Here is a 20419-nt window from a genome sequence, read left to right as displayed (position 1 = left end):
CAAACCAACTCTTCTGCATGGCTTTTTATGCCATCCCTTTAACATGAACTGAACAAACCCCAAGGGCAGTTCTGAATTCTACTTCAAATAATTCACCTTTTGATCTTTGCTGAAACTTGTTACGAGTGCCAAACCTGAAAACATTGTTGTCACACAAATCTTGTGCCAAACTCATTTAATGTCAGCAAGGACAGTTTACTGTAGACAGCCAGGGGATAAATGACTGAGACACACATACATCTATTCATTGGTAGTTTTCCTACAGAAGTAAGTTTGAGATTGATGAAACCTGTGGTAGAAAAGGGAACTTCGCACACAGTGTCTTGTTTGTTTCTGCTAGTTCATGCCCAAAATGTGCTTAGGACTTGACACATTTCTTACTTTGAAAGAACCTAAATAGAGGCAAATATAAATTATGTCTTGATTAAAAAAGTTAATAAATGATAACCTGTTATGTCAGCAATATGCGTTTAGTACCTTTATTCCAGCATTCCTTAGCATCTCTAGAGTTGGTCTAACATCTGCTTGCAGCTGATCTTCTACTCCAGTGAGACACAGTAATTCCATTTCTCGCTCCAAACTCTCTACAACAGCGGCAACCTTCAGGTTTCTATCATGTATGCTTAACTTTGCTTGGTTATATCGACTCTGTTTGCACAAACACAAACCCACTTAGAGTTTGCTATGACTCATAAAGTATACATTCAGTCTACCACTCAGTGATAGCATGGTTAGGCTAAATGTTTGTCGTTAAATATGTTTAATGAAGAACAACACTAAAGGAGCAATTTTATTTATACACAATGTTATACAGGGCTCTTCTGACAATTCATCTAAAGAGAATGTCTCCCGAAGAACTATTAAGAGTTAGGTATCATAGCTTCTAAGGAGGAAAGGCCTTATGTTTGAGAACAAGTAGAATTTTTAGGTCATGATGAAGCTACAAAAATAACATTACACTTCTTAGCTTCTGCGAAAACACTGTCCAGTCCAACAATGAAGTAAACAGGACCCTATGTATGACTGCACAACCATCACTAATAAATGATGAAGTCTTTAACAGATTGTGGACAATACCTCAATGGTCTATTTTTTGCAACCTTAAAACATAAAAAAGAGGAATGTTCTCCTTGAAGTAATTAAATACGATAAAGCAGAAGATCACTCTGTCCTTTCATACCTCAAAATCTTGATACTGTTCTTCAGTAAGCGATTTTTTGGCAACAACCAGTGTGCGCAGTCCTTCTCGTGCCATATTGCCACACTAAAGGAACCAAAGCACAGAACAGTTATGCACATATTCAATACTGTGCTCATGCTTTATACTGTTTGCTAACAGGGTGTATCTGTACCATAACTTTACATGTTTCTTTAGACTCTTAAAATGCTCTGGAGAAGCCACAAACAGGATGAAAAGCAATTATACTTCAGGTTCCCCAAATGAAGTGGTTTGCTATCAGTAAGTCAATTAGATCTCCTCTCCTAGCTTAAAGAAAATTTCTTTTAGGATGAACCTTTAAAATAAATTAAAACTACTTTTTAGGCACATAACAGAGGTACATTTCTTTTTTCACTGAACTTATCTCTTATCAGAAAAGCATTTACACATTAAAAACAGCCATGGAATAGCATGCCTTAATGAAAAACAAGGCTCTCCAGTGCAAAGACTTATTGATTTGACCTCATAAAGCTAAATAAATTAAACAAGTATTTTACAATTAATTGTGCATCATTATCGCCAAAAGTAATTTTTATGACATTTTGCTAGGTCTTGAGGGAGTTTAATTTATTCATGTCCCCAAATAAATGCAACTGCCCTGCAGCAGATATTGATTCATATTGCCAATACCATTATGAACATACATGGTGTAATCATTGTATTAACATATTGGCTGTAAGTAGGGTCAAAAATAATATGATTGCTGGTACCTACTAGAACTCACAGTGAAAAAAATTAATCAGGTTTGAAATTCAGTCACTAACCATTTTATTTGAAGCTTAATAAATGTGGTAAAAAATTAGTCTGGATGCAATGCTTACCAAAGTCTGTAACTGATAATCATACCTCACTGCAGATTTTGATCAAACAAAGGTATTTCAGGATAAACAGATTTATAGCAGAATGCTTCTCAGAAGTAATTAGGTTTTATGTGAAAGGTCAGTCAATGAAACACAACTTTGTTTTAAGTAGGAACGTGTCCTGCTTCTACTACCAGCTTCGCTTTTCTTGAATGTTACTCAGGAATTGGAAATAATTTTAATCTCTTAAAACCTATTCAGGATATGCATAAGTGAAGCTCAAAATCCATTCCTGCATTGCCTCAGTTTGTCCTTTAAACATATCCTAATAACATCTGATATATTTTAGAATTTAATTTTTTATAAAATTTTAATTTTTGTAAATGTTCATTTTCTTTCTTACCTCTTCTTCTAACCAATCATTGTACTGTACAATAGTGGACATGGCAACATCTGCACCCTTCATGTAAAACGTAATTTCTCCTGAAGATTCATCCTAAAATTTTACAAAAAGAAACAGGAGCAGGGGGAGGAATATCTGTTTATAAAATCAAAACAATTAGCTACCAATAACTTAACTGTCTTCTGAAGCACTCAACAGGTTCCCGTTTATAAAAGACGAAGTACCTTGCCAAGAAGTAGGTAAGTTTTATTACTTAATGTTACTATTTCCAGTGTTATCTCTGATTCCATTGAGATACATGACTTCTATTTCCATGTAAGAGGATCAGTTCTAACTGAAGCTAACAAGCATAACAGATTCTCAGCATAACTAAACTAAATTTTAAAATATCAATGTTATGTCCCCTCTAACTTATATTTTGTTTCTTGCGTGGCAAATACGAACCCAAACCAGAAAGCTGTGTATCCTTGAAACATCTGGTAATTAAAAATTTACAAATAACTTAGTGCAAATGCTTGTTACACATTTTAATGATGCAACATTCATTGTCTATTCAGTGAATCCACACACAGGCGAATGTAATCAATGAATTTCTGTGGTATTGTCTGTTGCAGAACGAGTGAATTAGTCTGATCTGCCAGCATTTTTTAAAAAATCAAACCAGACACCGAGAAAAACCCCCAAATTACCCTAACTATGATGCCCATGCGCTTGCTCTCAGAAGTGAAGGGGAAGATCTGCAGGATATAGTACGTCAGGATGTGTCCACCAGGGGTCTTCAGCTGCATTGAGGTCAGATCCCTGTTAACCAGAGTGAGACCCACACTCTCTGTCCACTGCACGAGAGCGACCTAAAGAAAGAAGAAAAAAAAAAGAAAAAAGACACATATTCAAGTGTGAAAGGTCTATGATACTGTTATATAAATTAAGCTAAAGCCAAATAACTGTTGCTAGGGTGAAAGTCTAAACTCTTCCAAGAATGTAGGGGAAAAAAAGTGAACAGCAGCAGACTGAGTATAAAATCTTAACACATCAAATTATGTGCTTCCCTTAAAGAGCTCATAAAATTACTTACGAAGAATATAAAAACCTTTTTGAACTTATTGCTGAAAATGAGGTATTTAGAATATGCTGTTCAGAAATTCTAATAAATACCCCACATACATTCAACAATACATCAGGGACATCGAGTAGAAATTTTGCAAAATGAGAACACGATTTCTATATCAACAAGACCATTATGTGAGTAAAAGACTTTGGGAGTATTTTCATATAAAATGTTTTATTACATCTACAGTTACATGCAAGCTGAGAAAATGTAATAGGTAGTAAATAGATAAGCAAAGGACCTTATTTTTAGTTTACTTTGCTCACTTGCACAATTTTAATACTTTGGTTCAACAGTAATATGACTTCTGACATCAAATAAGATGAAAACCAAGCTTACAAATACTGCATCCCACAAACTCACATGAGAAAGTCCCCTTTTCAAAATTTTGCTGCTTTGAACTGCATGATATCTAGCTTCAGCATTTTTCTATATTATACTTTAAATATCTCCCACCACCACTGTGTGTTATTCCTTCAAAAAATTAATATTTTAGGAAAACTGCTTTACTGATTCTACTGTTTTATATACATGACACATTCCATATCTAATTTTTTTTTCTGATTAAAGAAAACTTCCCCTCCTCAATGTATGTTTAATTTCCTAAATGCTAATCATTACTGGAAACCAATTTTTAAACCACTAGAAAGATAATTATAATGAACTTCATATGATTTTTATGGATCCTAGATTTTTATGGATTAATAGGCTATGCTATTAATCTCAGGTAAGATGAAAAAGTAAAAATCAAGCACTCTGATAAAAAACATGGAAGTAGAAAATTCCCTAGGTAAGTTCAACAGACATGATGGTCACTAAGAATTTCACACAAAGCAAAAAAACCACCTCAGCTTCTATGAAAATTTAAAATTGCAATAAAATCCTGTGTGAACCTGTAAAAAAACCTAGAAGTGGCATCTGTGTAGGCATCACCTGATGAAAATACAGTAAGATGCAGTAATGGAAGAATATAGAACACATTTTGAAAAGCACTATTTTAAATTCTTGAAAACTACATCCTGTAGCTTTTTAAAAAACTTTTCTTCTCCACCAAAAGTAGTATATAAGCTGTAAATGATCCAGTAGTTCCAAGGTTAATTTTCAATTTTCACAGTGAAGGGTTACTATTACATTCTGACCTGTAAATTGCATCTTTCTACTAAAACCCTATCATCTTATTTGTGTCCCTTTGCAGCTAGGACTAAAGTGTTCTATATTTGGTGACTCAAATCTGTTTATTTTTTCATTTATGCTTGGCTTCACATACCATTTGAATTAGTATTTTGCAGCACAGTCATTTTGTATTCTTATACGTGGCCTATACACAACTGAATATATATTTTTTCTTTTAAATTGATCGGGGCAAATACCATACAAGAATCAGTCAATAAGGCTCAAGAGTCAAACAGATGCCTACAAGGACACTAAGAAAACTTGAGAGAAAGACAAGTTTGACTCTCATCACTCAGAATGAATCAGAGCAGCATCCAAAACAACATAGCCAGAACTTACCATTAAAATACCTGAAGCTATTAGCATGTAAATTTTTTTTTCTAAACAAGTATTTCACAAATTGCATTAACCTCTACATGATAAATCTTAACAGATACATATATACTGAAAGGCTGGCTATAGAGAGTTCAGAAAAAGGATTCTTAGGAAAGTCTCTCTTCTTGAGGTTTCCCCTCTACAGGTATATTCTCTTCAATATGTTTCTGAAACTTTACATTAAAATGGTCTTGCAATCTAGTGTGCCTAAATCAAGAACTCCTCGAATGCCAAGAAAATGCAGCAGCTGTGGCTTCCACAGAGCTTGACATAATGGATGAAGTCAGATAAAGTGATTAGAAGTTGGACAACCATAAAAGGCTTCAATGGTGATGCTACCATTTTGTTTTAAAACAACCCATCACAATGTTAATATTTATTTGCTGATAACCATTAATTTGCTGATACACAAACACAGATGAAATGTGTCAAGTTTCCTGAATCCAGATTAGGGACTTATTTGAATATTTTATGGATCTGCTCTGTCTTATCACAAAGCTTCCCTTCTATGGAACCAGCTGCCTGGGAGGCATAAGCATATAGGTGGGTAAATGGTCTTCCCATTACTGAGACACAGGTATGGAGTGAACCCACTAACTGTGTAGTGTTCCTAGGGCACGTAATGCACGTGGAGGCAATGAGAGATTTGTGTTTGCTAACTTGCTAATTTTCTTCCTCCTCAGTAGCAACCCAAAGGGTAAAGATGGCCATCTACCTCTCGCATGACAATGTCAAAGAAGCAACTTCCAAATTAGGAAAGAAAGGAGCAAATTAATTGCATTGTGAAACAGAAATGCAACTAGCTGATGCAAGCTAGTGAGAAACACCTCTTTTTGTGTTCTTACCCTAAATCTTTCAGATGCTTCCATTTATCACATGCCCACTCTTGAACTCTGGTTGCTACTGTCAGCAGTATCCCCACTAGAGGCCACCCAACCCTCTGAGCTTCTATAGTTCACAGACCCAAATATCAAACACCTAATTACCAGGACACAGATTTCCACTCGAAGTCAAATTCAGAGATTTTATTAGGAAACTCTCACAAATCAAGCAGTAACTGTGCAACCCACAAAATCACCTAGAGCAGTATCAGCTCAGGAGGTAGAAGCAGCTTCTCTAAGTAGGAATGTGTTTCTTACTCAGTCACTTGAGGAACGAGTGCATTTCCAGAGGGGCATGAAAAGGTGAAACTTCAAAAGCATCATTGTTACAGACCCTGGCCGCATGTCCATGTGTTGGGGACATGATCATCCCATTTGTTTAGAAATGTTAATTTATGGAACCAAATCAAACCAAACAGCTTATGCACTGGGTTAAGGCTGACCTGTACAGTAATACATACTCTTGACTGCAGGTTTCCATCACAGGACTTGCTCTGTTCAGCATACTTGGATACTGTAGGGCTGTACACCTCATTGCTTAGGCAACAGCCTCTAGCAGTCTGGCTATCATGCACAGCTCCTGCTTTCCTTTCCTTATGGCCCAGACTATCATTTCTGCTCCCTAGCAGAAATAGTGAACTGCTCAAAATTTACAGTATTTGTTGCTCCAAACAGTTTATGAACAAATAATTGTCACTTTCAATGTACAATATTCTCTTCTGTGCTAACATTAGCTTAAGAACAAGATCCACCGCCTCATGGCTGCAGCTGGCAGTTCTTCATCTCATAGGGCAGTTTGCCAGTTCCACCACAGTTATACTACAGCTTTCCTAGAGCCCTGCTATGAACCTGACCACTTTAACCAAAAAAGAACATGCATAAATAAAGTCTTAAGTGATTTTGGCATATATGAGGGAGCAATTTGTAGGGTAAGAAAGAAGGACTAGAGATGGAAATTTTGTAAGCTAGTTTTGCTGCTTGGAAGAATTCTCATGCAACCCACCTGTATTTCTTTCAGAGAATTTAAGAGCATGTTCACTTCAGACAATAGCTTCAGCTTTCAAAATCAGACTGTTTTATAAGATACAGAAACATTTTAAATGTGGTATTTTTAAGTTAAGGCTATTGATTTGGAAACAGAAAAGAAGCAGTGAGATATCCTTTCCCCACTGCCTGAGTGTTTCCAATCGTTTCCATCAGGACTGTTCAACAACTCACATCTGATTCCAGTCAGTGCTAGTTTGTTTATATTTATAAACAATGATTCTACAACTAACATTTGTAGTCCACCACTTTTCATAAAAAACCCTTCATAATTAAAATAAAATTATTAACTTAAAAATACAGCTTGAGCATGTGAAAAACTACCAATCAATATTCAAGACAAGCTATGGAGTAGTTATTCTTTGTGGGTCTCGAAGGTCACACAAGTGATGATTTTATGCTACTGAGTGATTTGCTTTTCACAATACATTGACAAAACAACACAATTAGTCTTGCTTCAATAAGCACACACAATAAAATGAATTAAACAATACAGCATGTCTCATACATTACAGCTTCACTTTTGTAAACACAAAAGCTGCTTCACTAAGGGCATATAATTTCCCTGTCTGTTTTTAAATGATTGGCTTGTATCCTTGTAATTAATTTTAGCAACTCTGTTGTCTCTGGACAGAAACGTTGGAATTAAATAACTGACCACACTTTAAGGTAGTATTTAAATATTCAAGACCCTGGAATTAGAAATGCTTGAGACTATAACAGCACAGGAGAAAGCATAACCAATAAATGCTGGTTTATGAGAGTAAGCAGTCATTAAAAATCATGACTGATCAACCTTTTCTGACTACAGGGAGCAAAGGTCTTCAAAGGCTCCTGTTCATAGCATGCCCTGAATTGCTTGGGTCTCTGACCTTTGAACTCTATCACTTTGCCTACTTAGCTTATATCCTTTTATGATTGTTCATTACATTAAGGTAGCTGGCTTTCTACAGTTTAGCTGAGCCCACAGCTATGACGGCAAAGTTGAAGCTTGGTCGGTGGGGTTTTGTTTGTTTATTTGTTTTTGTTTTTTGGGGGAGGCAGTTTCATCCAGTGGGTTCTCAGTGAATGTTTATTGTTTGCTATGCCACTGCTATAGAGGACAAGTGACAGACAAATGAAACTTTCCACTCTTTCAGAGAAAATGAAATATTGATCACTTATCATAAGAAACAAAGAGCCTGGCATAAGTAGGGTTTGCATTATGAATACAAATTCAGTTACTCAGGTTACTCTAACAACAGATAAATACATCTTTTATGATGAATGTACCTACTTCTGAATGTGCATATGTTGTTGTGGTTATATTATATCTGTATATGGATGCACACATATATGCATAGATATGAGGAATTTCAAAAGCGAGTACCTCAAGTCGATTCATTAAGTTTGTACTGTAGTCAGCATATTACTGAGCTGTTTCTTATACCTTCCTACATGGAAGAATAGTTTGTACTTACATACTGTTCTCTGCTCTTTACATCCTATGGCGTGATCACGCAATATTATATAATACAACAGACAACTGAGCAAATAACATCTTGTTTCAAAAGACTGCAATCAAGTCAGATCCATAAACAAAATCTAAGAGAACAGAGTTGCAATGTTGAGAGAGTACAATGCATAAAACTGGTTAAGTCTATTAAATGATAATGTTGCTTATTAACCAAATATGTTGTGATAGGTCAGTGCTGAGGTTAAACAAAAAAACATCAATTGAACCATTTCCCTAAATAAAGCTCCAGGGTGCAATATTCAAAGTACTTTATTCAATAAAAAATGCTTTTAAAATGGTACTTTGGTGATTGGGAAACATTGGCATCATCCGTCAACCTAACTGCAGGGAAGTTCAATAAGCTAAATAATGAACCATTTACATTATTTTCCTTAGGCTCCAGTGATTTGCAAACATTGCATCAATAGAAGTCTTAAAAAAATTATGATAAAGACCTGCTAGTCTTTCAGCTCTTAGGCTTTTTTCTGTCATGCTGCAATGACATGCAGTTTACATGCTGTTTACATGCTTTCTGTAGCTTCATCTTTTTGTAAGATTCCATTTAACATCAATTTCTCATTATATTTTTTCAATATGATAGTTTTACTAGTGTTTCAAGCATTCTGTTTGAGAAATAAAAAGGAAATTTAAGTCTGTATTACAATGGAAACATTTCATTTCACTGCCATATAGTTATAATGTACGAGTTGAAATTATAAAAAACATTATTCAAAGGATATCTGTGCATTCTCTTCCTTGCAGCACGAACAGTTTCTTTGTTGTTGATTTCTTTTTTTCCATCCTGAGTCCTAGATCTACTATATTAGCACTTTATCAACTTTCCTTTCCTTCCTTTCATCTTTCCAAGGTTAAATTACCTACTGTCTTCCCAGGACATCGCTTGTATAATTCTTGAGCCTTACAGCTGCCTTCTTTAGTAAATATGGGAGGAGAATTGCTCTTCATGGTAGCATTTTAAGCTTTCAAACAACTGAACAAATATACAAAAACCGACAGGGAGAGGTGAGCGAGCGGGAGAAAAAACTCACAAAGTCTCTCTCAATTGTACATCTCTTTACCTGATTTAGTAATACCTTTGGCTATTAAAGCAGAATGTTTACTTAATTTATAGTTGTCATCATATCTTCAAAGGCAGATCCTTGCTCATGCAGTCATTCATTAAACTCAGTAGTACCTCACAGGCTCATTAAACCGAAACATTTTGTAAATATGAATGCATGTGCAGATGAAAATTTGCACACATGAACAGAATACAAGTCAAACATTATACAACTACATATCATAAACAAATGCCCTTCTGGCATAAATAAATGCACTTCCAGGATTGTCAATTCATAATGTGGATCAGCTCACACTATATAATACCACATACAGTATTATTGATTATTGATGATTAAAGATCAGCATCTCAAGTCCTGCCCAGAGTTTTATTTTTAAAACTGTTCTGACTGCCATTTTTTAGTCACGGAGAACCAGACACTTCTTTATATTCTACAATCCGTTGACACTATGAACTGTGTTTATGATATCTGAAATGTATCTGTAATGTCTGCTAGTTTGTTACTAAATGAAGACAGATTAATTTTACTTCTTGAGTTCCTTGTTATACAACACTTGTTATAGACTTGTTACTTTAAGCAATTATAGCCTGCAGTTTGAACTGCTAAAGTTTTGTTAGCATTACATATGGTGACATATTAGACATGAAAACCAAATGTATACATGAATACATGCCACCATGTGACAGGATGAAGTTTGTGAAAGAAACATTGTCTTGAATGAGATCAACTTGCACAGCTAGAAAAATATTCAGGGTTTCAGGTACATAATCCCTTCTTCACATTTTACAACAACCTTATTTTATTTATGACTAAGCTATTGGCGTTACAATAACAACAGTACCTTCAGAAATTCTTTAAAACATAGATTCTTTTCAACTTGCTCAGTTTCAGATGCAAACCAACCTCAAAACAGTCTATTTCTCCATTTTACTATATCAACTACACACATTTTTACAAAGTGAGCTCTTTGAAGTTATCTTGAAACATGAGCTTTGCCTCTCTCTTCTAGTATCTTTTTAGAGTGAATTTTAGGCAATCAATTTAGGAACCAAAGTAGCATTATTCAGAACAATAACTCAAAACCAATGAAAGCACTGGGAATTGTTTAAAATTTGGATTTCAATAGAAGTCAAAGGCATGCTTTCATTGAAACAGTGTTTTAAATTTCTGCTACACTTGATGTAATTTTGAAAGAACCTAAAGATTACAAAGTTACCTAGAGTTTGAAGCTCAAAAACTTTTCTACAGAAGCATTTGAGGTTTGATGGGGGTTTTTTTGTTTGTTTCTTTCTAGGGGTTTTGTTAGTTAGCTTACTCTTTCCTGTTAAGAATCTATACATTCCAGTATCTGGTAGCATCTCTAACTAATGTACCAGGTTGTCCATCACTCGGAACAGTTTCACATTCTCTTTAATAGCCTACTATGATTCACACATGGATAAATGTTTTGAGAATAATAATAAATAATAAATCTTTAATTGCAATCCTCAATACAGTATTGACCCCAAAGCACCGACTTCACAGATCTTTAAGTCAAATAACTGAAAATACTTTTATACAACAAAGAACCAGCAGATCTTTCCTAAGCTGTAGAAAAAATAAAAACAGATAACCACTAATTTCAAAGAAACCCCTGCTCAAAACACTTTCTTTTCACAGCTCTTCTCTTTTTTACTTAGTTTACCCCATTCTTTAGGAGATATAAATATTTTCAGCCTTGCATACCAACCTCATCCGGGCTGGAAGCCTGGTAAGTTCGATTTTCATCACTGAAGTCCTGATCCACTTCTGCATACTCTGTCTCTCCAGACACACCAGCCCGGGATTCGTACACGGGGGTCACATTGTGGCAGAGTGCAATGGCCTTCACTGCTTCGTGTATCCTACTGCTGACGCTCTTCCGGACTTTGGGTGCAGATGACTGAGGTTTCCTGGATGGTGTTGAACTTGTACTGTTCCCACTGTTCTGAGAGTGGACCTTTAAGATCCAACACAATGAATAGTAAACCAAAGTTCAAAAACGCAAACAAAAAGTGAATACTTATCTGTCTATATCTGACTGTTCCCTTTACAAAGGTTGATACACGAAAAGGCTAGTAACCATCTGTTTATTTTTATATAACCTACTGTTAACTCATACAGCTTGTGATTCATAAAAAAGCCTCATCTACTTTTTTAAAGAAATGATACATTACTATGTATTACATTACATATCACCTTGCATTTGTAGTCAAATTTCAATAACAGAGCCTGGAGACAATTGAAAAATGTCTTCATTTTCACGTGAAATGAAAACAAGTATGTTGCAAAGGGGCTGAATAGGCTGATCGGATTCTGCAGAAACCCCTACTACCTCATTTCAGATTTTATATTTTTCATTGATCTGTCACAATAGTCCTTTTGTGTCTATTGCATTCAATTAATTATTTTTTCTTTTCTTTTTTTAAAAAAAAGTATATTAACCAGCTACCAACTGGATGAGTTCAGAAACACTGAGACAAAATTTCAGTATTTGCTGTTTTGTTGTTCTTTTTTATTGTGTCATTAAACTGAAAAGTAACTCTTTTTTTATAATCTTCACCTATATTCTCTGTATTTTAAAAGATCATCACATTGCAGTGACCAGAGGAGACCAGAAGAATAAGAGATCAGAAGAGAACTGAAGAACAAAAGCAGTATCATTTTTAAGTATAAATATTAGAACTCATTAAAATACAAATATTGCTGATTTAATTTATAACTTACACAATTTCTGTATTATTTGTGAACTAATACAGTTTTATGCTTTCGCTGCAGCTGAAATGTTTTTGCCCTTACAAGAATGCAATCATCTAATAAAATAATCATGCAAAATAACAGTTTGACATATATTTGAAGATCATATTACTATTTTGTAACCATTAAACTATAACTGTTTAAAGTTATCCTTCAGAAATGCTCGAGCACATGACAGAACTAATCTTCCTCTGAAAAGTACTATGTGTTTATAATTAGTTAAAATAAATTGTGTCTTTTTAGGGGAGTTATTGTTTTTTGTTGGTTAGGTTTCATATTTTTGTTTAAAAGTCAGCTCATTAAATATATCAGCAGTACCACCACAGGCTCCTCTGTTCACTCCAATGTAACTCAGAAAACCTTTTCAGAATCCATGTTTTTTTCCTCCTGACTGCAATCTGCTGAACTGTGAACAGTCTGCCCATCAAATTACAGTGTTGTCTAATAAAGGGTTTAACTTTCTGCTCATCTGGCCCTGCTTTTCAGCTATTGCTTTAAACCTCTGAATTTGCATTCTGCTAGCGCTGATGCCATTACAGTCACAAATAAATTAAGCTGATTTACTCCTTCTGAATTATGTTATGTTTATTGATGCTTGTATAATTTAATTTCACACAAATTCCATTAAAGATTATGCCCTCTATCACAAAATGCTTCCAGTGGGGAAATATAATCAGGTTATAATAGATTTGTGTGTTACATTAAGATGACAATAGTCTAGCAGGTCCACTGTAATAATAAAACAGAACACAAACAAGGGATAAAATCAATGTCACACAAGAACCACTGCCTAGCTAGCCAGCAGCTTCTATTATCATAGATTAAATTAAAAAAACCTCACCATACTTTTTCAGATTGAAACAATTGTTTAGTAGTTGTTTGGTTTGTTATGGAGACTCCATCATTGTTCTGTTTTAATGAGTTGGTACTAACACAAGCATAATTAAAGCATTATTTAAACATATAGTAGTGTTATATAAAGCTGAAAAAAAGGATGTTTCAAGAAGGTTCTTTTCATCATCTACTAATAGCAAACTTACATTTTGGAAATCTTTTTCCCACAGCTGAGAAGAAAAGCTTCCCTCACATTTCTTATTTTAAGTATGTTATAGTTACTAAAAACTTGTAACCATAGATACCACTCATTAAATTTTACAGTAAATTAAAGGCTTTAAGTAGTAAGGATTACAGGAATTGTGCAATTATTTTCAGATGGCATTATTTAACTGCACAATATAAAACCAGTATTTGTGAGCGTGCCTTCCCTAGAAGACTGGTGCTTAGCTGTCAAACTCACTCAGATCAAGGTGTGCCAGCTCAAGACTGTCAGTTAATACCATTTATTGCTACAGTTGTTATTGAATACCCAAATGACAAATTACAAGAAAGCCAGGTTTGGGTGATTTTTACAAACTTAGTCAATAACAGTTAAATTCAGTAACACATTCTGAACCAAATTTGGACAGCTGATCTTTAGGTGAAAGAGTTCCATTTCCCATTTCCAAGGTATTGTTATTGCATCTCACTATTTGTGGCTATACCTACTAAAAATGAAGCTGAAACAGATTTATCTAAGGAAAAGAACTCAAAAAGGGGATTTGTTGAATTGTATTGAACAGATAGAAAATAATTAAGAATTTAAGTTGCAAATGTAAAACATACACATTTCATCACTGACTTCCCTCCTGTCTCATCCCAAGAGCTACAGATTACTAATTGGGTCCAGTGCAGTGTTAAACTAAACTTTTATTTTTATTTTAGGCAAATAAGAAGGGAGCCATAGTTTCCAACACAGCACCGGTAGATATTCCAATCAATTGTTGATCCTACAGTCCTTTTACAAGAGAAAATAAGGACAAAGACAAGGAGGTCAGTCTGCAAACTTAATTGGGAGTCCTAGGGTGACTTTATGATGCTTGTATCCCCAAATGTCTGTTCTGTTTATGCTGGATATTTAGTTCTGCACCTTTAAGACTGGTTCTGAGAGCAAAGTGGGGAAAAAGAAGCGTGCAGTTTGTTTTCAGAAACTGCATTTGCTCCCCTACGTTCTCCCTCTCACGACGGTATTGTCTGCAGTATGAACCGTGAAAGAGAGCTCTCTTTTGCTTTTAGTTAATTTTTAGCTAGCTGAAGCAGGGAAGTGCCCTCGACTGTGGCTTTTCTTTTTCTTGGAACTGATCAGCCTGGTCTGGACTGAAAACCCAGAAAAATACCGGGAGCTCACACCTGTGGCCCACCAGGGCCTGGAATGCAGCATTTTCCAGCGCAGAAGGGACTGAGAGACACTCAGTGAGCGGAGAAATACCCACAGAGGACTCTCTCTGAACTACAGAAGAACTTTCTGAACTTGCCATCTCTTCAGAATAGCGAGAGGTTTTATTGTTTAATATTATTAATTTTTTTATACTTGTGAATACTTTGCTTGTTAAATAAACATTTTTCCACTTTTCTCCAAGGAAATCTTTCCCTAATGGGCGGGGAGAGGCTCCTTGAATCTGCTTTCTAGAGGGACCCCATTCAGAGGTTTCCTCCCAAATTTGCCCTAAACCAGAACACTGGGTCAGGCAGTCACGTTTGTGCATCCAAGTTAACTACAGAAAAAAAATTACAACACAGAAATACTAGTTAACTTTTTGTTTGTTTCCTCATCTGTCAATTTTATTATCTTTTTGTTTCAAAGAATAGAAATAAAAAAGCACAAAGTTCATCCTAATCTCAGAGTAGAATCAGGTGTTTAAGGAAGGTTTGCAGCAAGCACCCAAATAGTTTACATACATGAGAAATGCAAGTAATGCTTGCAGAATCCCACAGCTGACTGCCACAGGGACAGGAGTCACAATCATGTACACTTTCCAGACCAAGCACTCTTATACATCACAGCAACACTTTGTTCTCAAGCAATATAGAGTTTTCCATTTTCTCACACTTTCTCCTTGACAGTTTTATGCTGTTTGAAATCATCTTAATTTTTTAAAAAAGAATTTTCAAGTGTACCTGTGTAAGTTTTATTTTGACAACTACTGTTATACCATTTGGTTATACCAATTAATTTGGCTTTTTGATATCTATTCTTGATGAGTATCTTCAAAGACATAATTACTGTTCACACTGTTCTGGACACTTCCTCATCATTTGTAGTCTCAGTAATTAATAGCTTACTCTTAGATGATTTGGCAGGAGAAAGACTGCACTGCATAGACAGGTTAACACAGATTTCTGCTAGTGAAGAACAGAAAAGTAAATCTCATTAAGTGGGTATTATGAGGAACTTGGGAATCAGGAGAGAACTATGTACTTCCTTGTATTTTTTTTTCCCTTCCATCATATTTCTTAAGAGATACCTACACATGACGGCTTTCATAGCATCTCAAATTCTAGACATAATCATTAACAATGCTTCAATGCCCTTAAACCACCCAATATGAAATATAAATGATTTATGAAATACCTGTGAATAAGAGTTTATAATATGACTTTGTATTTCATCCATTGTGTCTGTTCCATAGGAAACAGTACCTAGGTGGAGGCGCTTAAATATCATCTCATTCTGTGTAAGTGTTCCTGTAATAAAGAAGATTTATATCACAAAGCAGTGAAAAACACTGTGAGATAGCCACAAAGACCTCCCCCCCCACCCAATCCATCTTTTGGAAAGAAGGAATGAATCACGAATTAGCAAATTAAAGGAACATTTGTGGAGGAAGGTCGGGGTTAGTCATTCTGAAAGAAATCACTGGTTCCACATGCAAGCTGATTTTGCCAATAACTAAATATACAAACTTGAAGACTTTATATACAAAAAATTGAATTTGCACTGTGTGGATGGAACTGACTCTCAAAAGCCAGTGCAAGAGTTGGCAGCACGTATAAGAAAATCTAAAGACCCCTCTGCCCCCCCACCCACCCCCCTTGAAACCTCAAAAATTCATACAAGTTTTCCACACTTGTACCAAGGCAGACATTCTGGCAACTGGGCACACTCACTGTGATCTAGATTAAGTCATTAAGACTTAACATCACTTCCAATTTGACAGATTCAGCCTCCAAGCTGAATAAGGCAGAAGGAACAAAATCAGTGTTTTCTGTGCTCACTTCACATTTGTAAGAAACTGAAGGGTGTCAGCCAGACTGACACTGCATCCACCTCTGCCAACCAGTCACGTCTTCTGGTTTGGAAAACCTCTAATTGAGAAGGGGGGGATTCAGCCTTGCCTGATGGGGTATGTGAGGCAGAAGGGGGTTACTACAGACTAGTTTTCCATGGTCAGCTCACAGAAGATTATTTTGATTATGGCCCTTCCTAAAATGTTTCCCTATGGCTACTCAGGCAGGTATAAAAATAGTATAAAGCTATTCCTATATTTAACCACACAGTTTTGGGTCATTAAAATGTATAAGTCTGATCATAAAAAAATAAACCTAACATAGTACCAGAGTAGACGTTCCTGAAGCTTCTAAAATGTTTTTAAAATGGAGTATAAGAAAATTATCTGTAAACAAATGCTGCAGAATAAAATATTGCATATTAATTTTATTTACCTTAACTATTTTTATTTCACAATTTATCCCAATATGCCAAAATACATGCTAAGCAACAGGAGAAAAAAAGACTAAAAGCATGACATATGCTACAATTATCTGCAAAACAAGACTGTCTGGCCAGTCAGCATCCACTTTATGCACTTATCAGGGCCAGAACTATCAGAGATATTCCAAGATTCATTAGGGCTGTAAAAGTCTTGTTTTTCCCAGTTGCATTTGAGATGTCTACCACTGCCATTTCTTGGTGATATCTGTACAGTGACACTTCATCTTCATTGTTGTACCACCACACTGCATTATCAAAACCTGTCTTGTTTTACCAAGATGTTCATTCCAAATTCCCCCTTTACGATTAAAAAACTACACTTTCCATTGCTTTTCCTTACATGTTGTTGAGGACTTTTCTTTCTACAGTCATATCATTTGAATTTTTAAAAATAATTAAAATAAGGTTTATGTGAAATGCATCAATTCTCTACAAAACATGCATAACATTATTAAAAATTTACATGAGAAGCTGAATGTTCCCAAGGCTGGAAAACTGCCCAGGAAGGCAAAGTTCAAGATCTCTATAATCAGCAAATAGCAAATTTTTGATTACTTTAACACATGGGAAAACAAAATTATTTTGTTTTACAGTAATCACATAAACCCACTTTTTCTACTCTTAGAAGCTGCACTTTTATTGAGACCTTTTATTAAATTTCATTACATTTTTTATTTTAATTTGAGACTAGAAAAATTCAATCTCGAGTTTGCACATGAGAAACATGAAAATTTCCACCAATAAGTAAGAGAAGCCAAAATCTCCATTTCTAAAAGAAAGCAAAACCAAAACCCCCACGCTGTGCAAAAATTCAGAAATTTCCAAGCCAATCTTTATCACCTTCCTAACTTTCCAGGCATGCTAATACCTTCTCACTGCCCTTGGCTTTGCCAAGGCTTTGAATTAAAAAGCTCTCTCTAGGAGTTTTGAAATTAAATGCTAGTCAAAAGGTGAGACAGCAAGCAACTGTCAAACCTGCTTCCTACTATTTCTGTAATTGCTGCTTGTGAAAACTGAGCAGGAAACAAAATTAGCCCTATGATTATTATACGCAAAGATTATTTCTTCTGACACCACTAAACCAGTCCAACTCCATATCATGCTTGGTGAGGGAAAGGTAGATGGCTAGAAAATTTGTGTGTTCCACCCCCTCTTTCTCAGCAAGCAGAGAAGAAAAGCTTCTGCACAGAAATGGATTTTCCTACCTTGCCATCAACAGAAGCCAGGGAAGAAGGTTTAGGAAAAACAGGTGAGGAAAAAGAATCAACAAAGACACAGAAACAAACATCTAGAAATCCTGATTCAATACTTGCATCTTATATATCTCTTATACAATCCTTTTTATCACCTATGTTAATAGGAAATATCTATGACAAATAACTTAAACAAAAATAAAGAAAAACAACAATTCCAGTTTGCTCATGCTTCTCAAGACTAGTGTTAAGACTTTCAAGAACAACCATAATAAACCTGGTGTGTTGTTAGACAAACAGGGTAGCTGAAGTTTATGAAAATACTCCCAAAAAATTCTGAAAAAAACCTGCTTTAACAAAATACACCTTTTTCAGCCATCCACATGGAAATAAAGTTTCATCACATGTGCAAATTAAGAATTTACTTCTAAATTCTTCTAATGAATGAAAGGCCAAAATGGGACAGAAACATTCCCAACAACTTGTTCCATGTATTACATGGTACCAACCAGTCATGTTACAACTACCAGCAGTTCTGTCTTAAATTTTAGTGTTTTAGTTGAAGACTAATACTCCAGGACAGAACAACACATCTTTTATTTTATGACCCCAGATGCAAACCCTTCAAATACCTAGAGGCAGATTTTCTAATATAGCCCACTTTTTGAACAAGAAAAACAACACGAAATGGAGCTCTTTTAGTCTGGTCAAGGTGGTAAGTACTATAGAACAATGAAGGAACTTTCTATTTTTAATACTATTTTTTAGAGACCTAGTTATCCATTCCACACTTTCAGGACGTTACTAATACAAAGAGTCATTAGATTTTTAAAAAGCTTATTTTAGAAAAGCTTCCAGAAAGCACATTAGTCAACACATCATCTACTACTACTACTATACATTCTTCAACTTAGTTCTGGAATGCAGGTACCACACAAGGAAAATAGCCTGACAAAAAAGTTGGGGTAGTATTGCTGGAGAAAAATTTAGTGTGCTCTTTAATGAAGCCAAGAGCTTTTTTTTTTTTCCCTTCTTTCCTACAATTGTATCATTAAACACAGAGTAAAGCAGGCAAAGAGGAAATTAATTTCTAAGGAAAATGTCCTGAAGGCATCATTCCTTGGGTGGCAACAGATGTGATTCACAACAGAGCAGCAGAGATTTTTTTTGTTGTTGTTTTTTGAGAGGCAGATGCAGATCATTCTGATCCTGTATTACTAGCTGGCAATTTGGACCAATATCAGCAACCTAAAAAGTCCAAAACAAGGAAAAACAAGAAAATACGTACAGCAGAAAAATTAGTAACTTTGTGAGAAGTTAAGAAGAGGAGTAACTTTTCATGTAATTTGAATCCTTTGTTTGAGCTATTTGCTTAAACAGATAAAAAGTCAGTGTAAATGTGAACATTTCTATGGAAACTTTTAGGGAGATCAGGCCTGATCAGTCTAATAATTAGCCTGTTGACAACAATCTGGAGATAAATTTTTTTTTCTATGAACCCTGGAAAAAAATAATCTATATAATATAAGAAGAAAGTGAAAAAAACTCATGGTAAGCATACATACATAGCATATGTCTGCTTATTCAGCTGCTCCAGTTATGAGTACACCATAAACACAACCTACACAAAACCTCAAACCAAGTAAGCTCCACTACAACCCATTAACAATGAGGTCAAAGACCAAGAGAGCTGAGCTACGCCTAAGCTTTCCTGGGCAGAAGCTCACAGTAGAGGTAACAGGTAACTTGGGGGCACTGAATTAGGGAGTACCGCTCCTAAACCATGTGTGAAGAGCAGTACAATGCTTGTGTATTCAGCAGTGTGAGAGCAGTATCCTGCTCGCCGGATATTTTCAGTGGATGGGAGTCCAACAGAAGAGAAAAGTAAGGATTCCTCAGTCTGGAATCTTCCTGTACAATGTCTCCGTCAAAACGTTCCATTTCTAGTCTGCTCTACTCACCCTGCAAACCTAGTGGTACTAAAAATCGTAGAGGCAGAGCATAAATACATATCCATCTAAGTAAAGGAAGGAGATGTTATTCCATCATCATTTTTTAATTACTCTTTCTCTCTAGTTGCTTACAATGAAGAGGTAAAGACACAAAGTATAACTAAAAAGATTAATTTTCATAAACAATTACTGAAATTCACTCTTCTAATTAGGCATATTTAACAAAAAAAGTCCATATACACCCACCTCTAATACACAAATTTTCCAAGAAATTCAAAAATCCCATTGCTCTATGCATCTGTTCAATGATCTGTTCAACTGTTAAGTATTT

The 20419-nt window shown here is 35.3% G+C and overlaps 1 protein-coding gene across 3 annotated transcripts in view; it reads right to left on the bottom strand.

Moving 5' to 3' along the window:
• ATP9B (ATPase phospholipid transporting 9B (putative)) overlaps positions 1 to 20419 on the bottom strand; it is a 166371-nt gene that overhangs the window by 14665 nt on the left and 131287 nt on the right. For all 3 annotated transcript variants that reach the window (XM_063403788.1, XM_063403796.1, XM_063403804.1), the window contains exons 14-19: positions 15804 to 15916; positions 11310 to 11558; positions 3112 to 3273; positions 2423 to 2515; positions 1181 to 1264; positions 478 to 648 (exon numbers count right to left, since the gene is read on the bottom strand). In XM_063403788.1, coding sequence (XP_063259858.1) covers positions 478 to 648; positions 1181 to 1264; positions 2423 to 2515; positions 3112 to 3273; positions 11310 to 11558; positions 15804 to 15916 — 872 coding nt within the window. The remainder of the gene's footprint in view (positions 1 to 477; positions 649 to 1180; positions 1265 to 2422; positions 2516 to 3111; positions 3274 to 11309; positions 11559 to 15803; positions 15917 to 20419) is intronic.

Source organism: Prinia subflava, chromosome 1, assembly GCF_021018805.1.
Source record: "Prinia subflava isolate CZ2003 ecotype Zambia chromosome 1, Cam_Psub_1.2, whole genome shotgun sequence".
In the NCBI taxonomy this organism is placed as follows: Eukaryota; Metazoa; Chordata; class Aves; order Passeriformes; family Cisticolidae; genus Prinia; species Prinia subflava.
The sequence above is the reverse complement of the archived record's forward strand: the minus strand, read 5'-3'. Positions and strand labels throughout refer to the sequence as shown.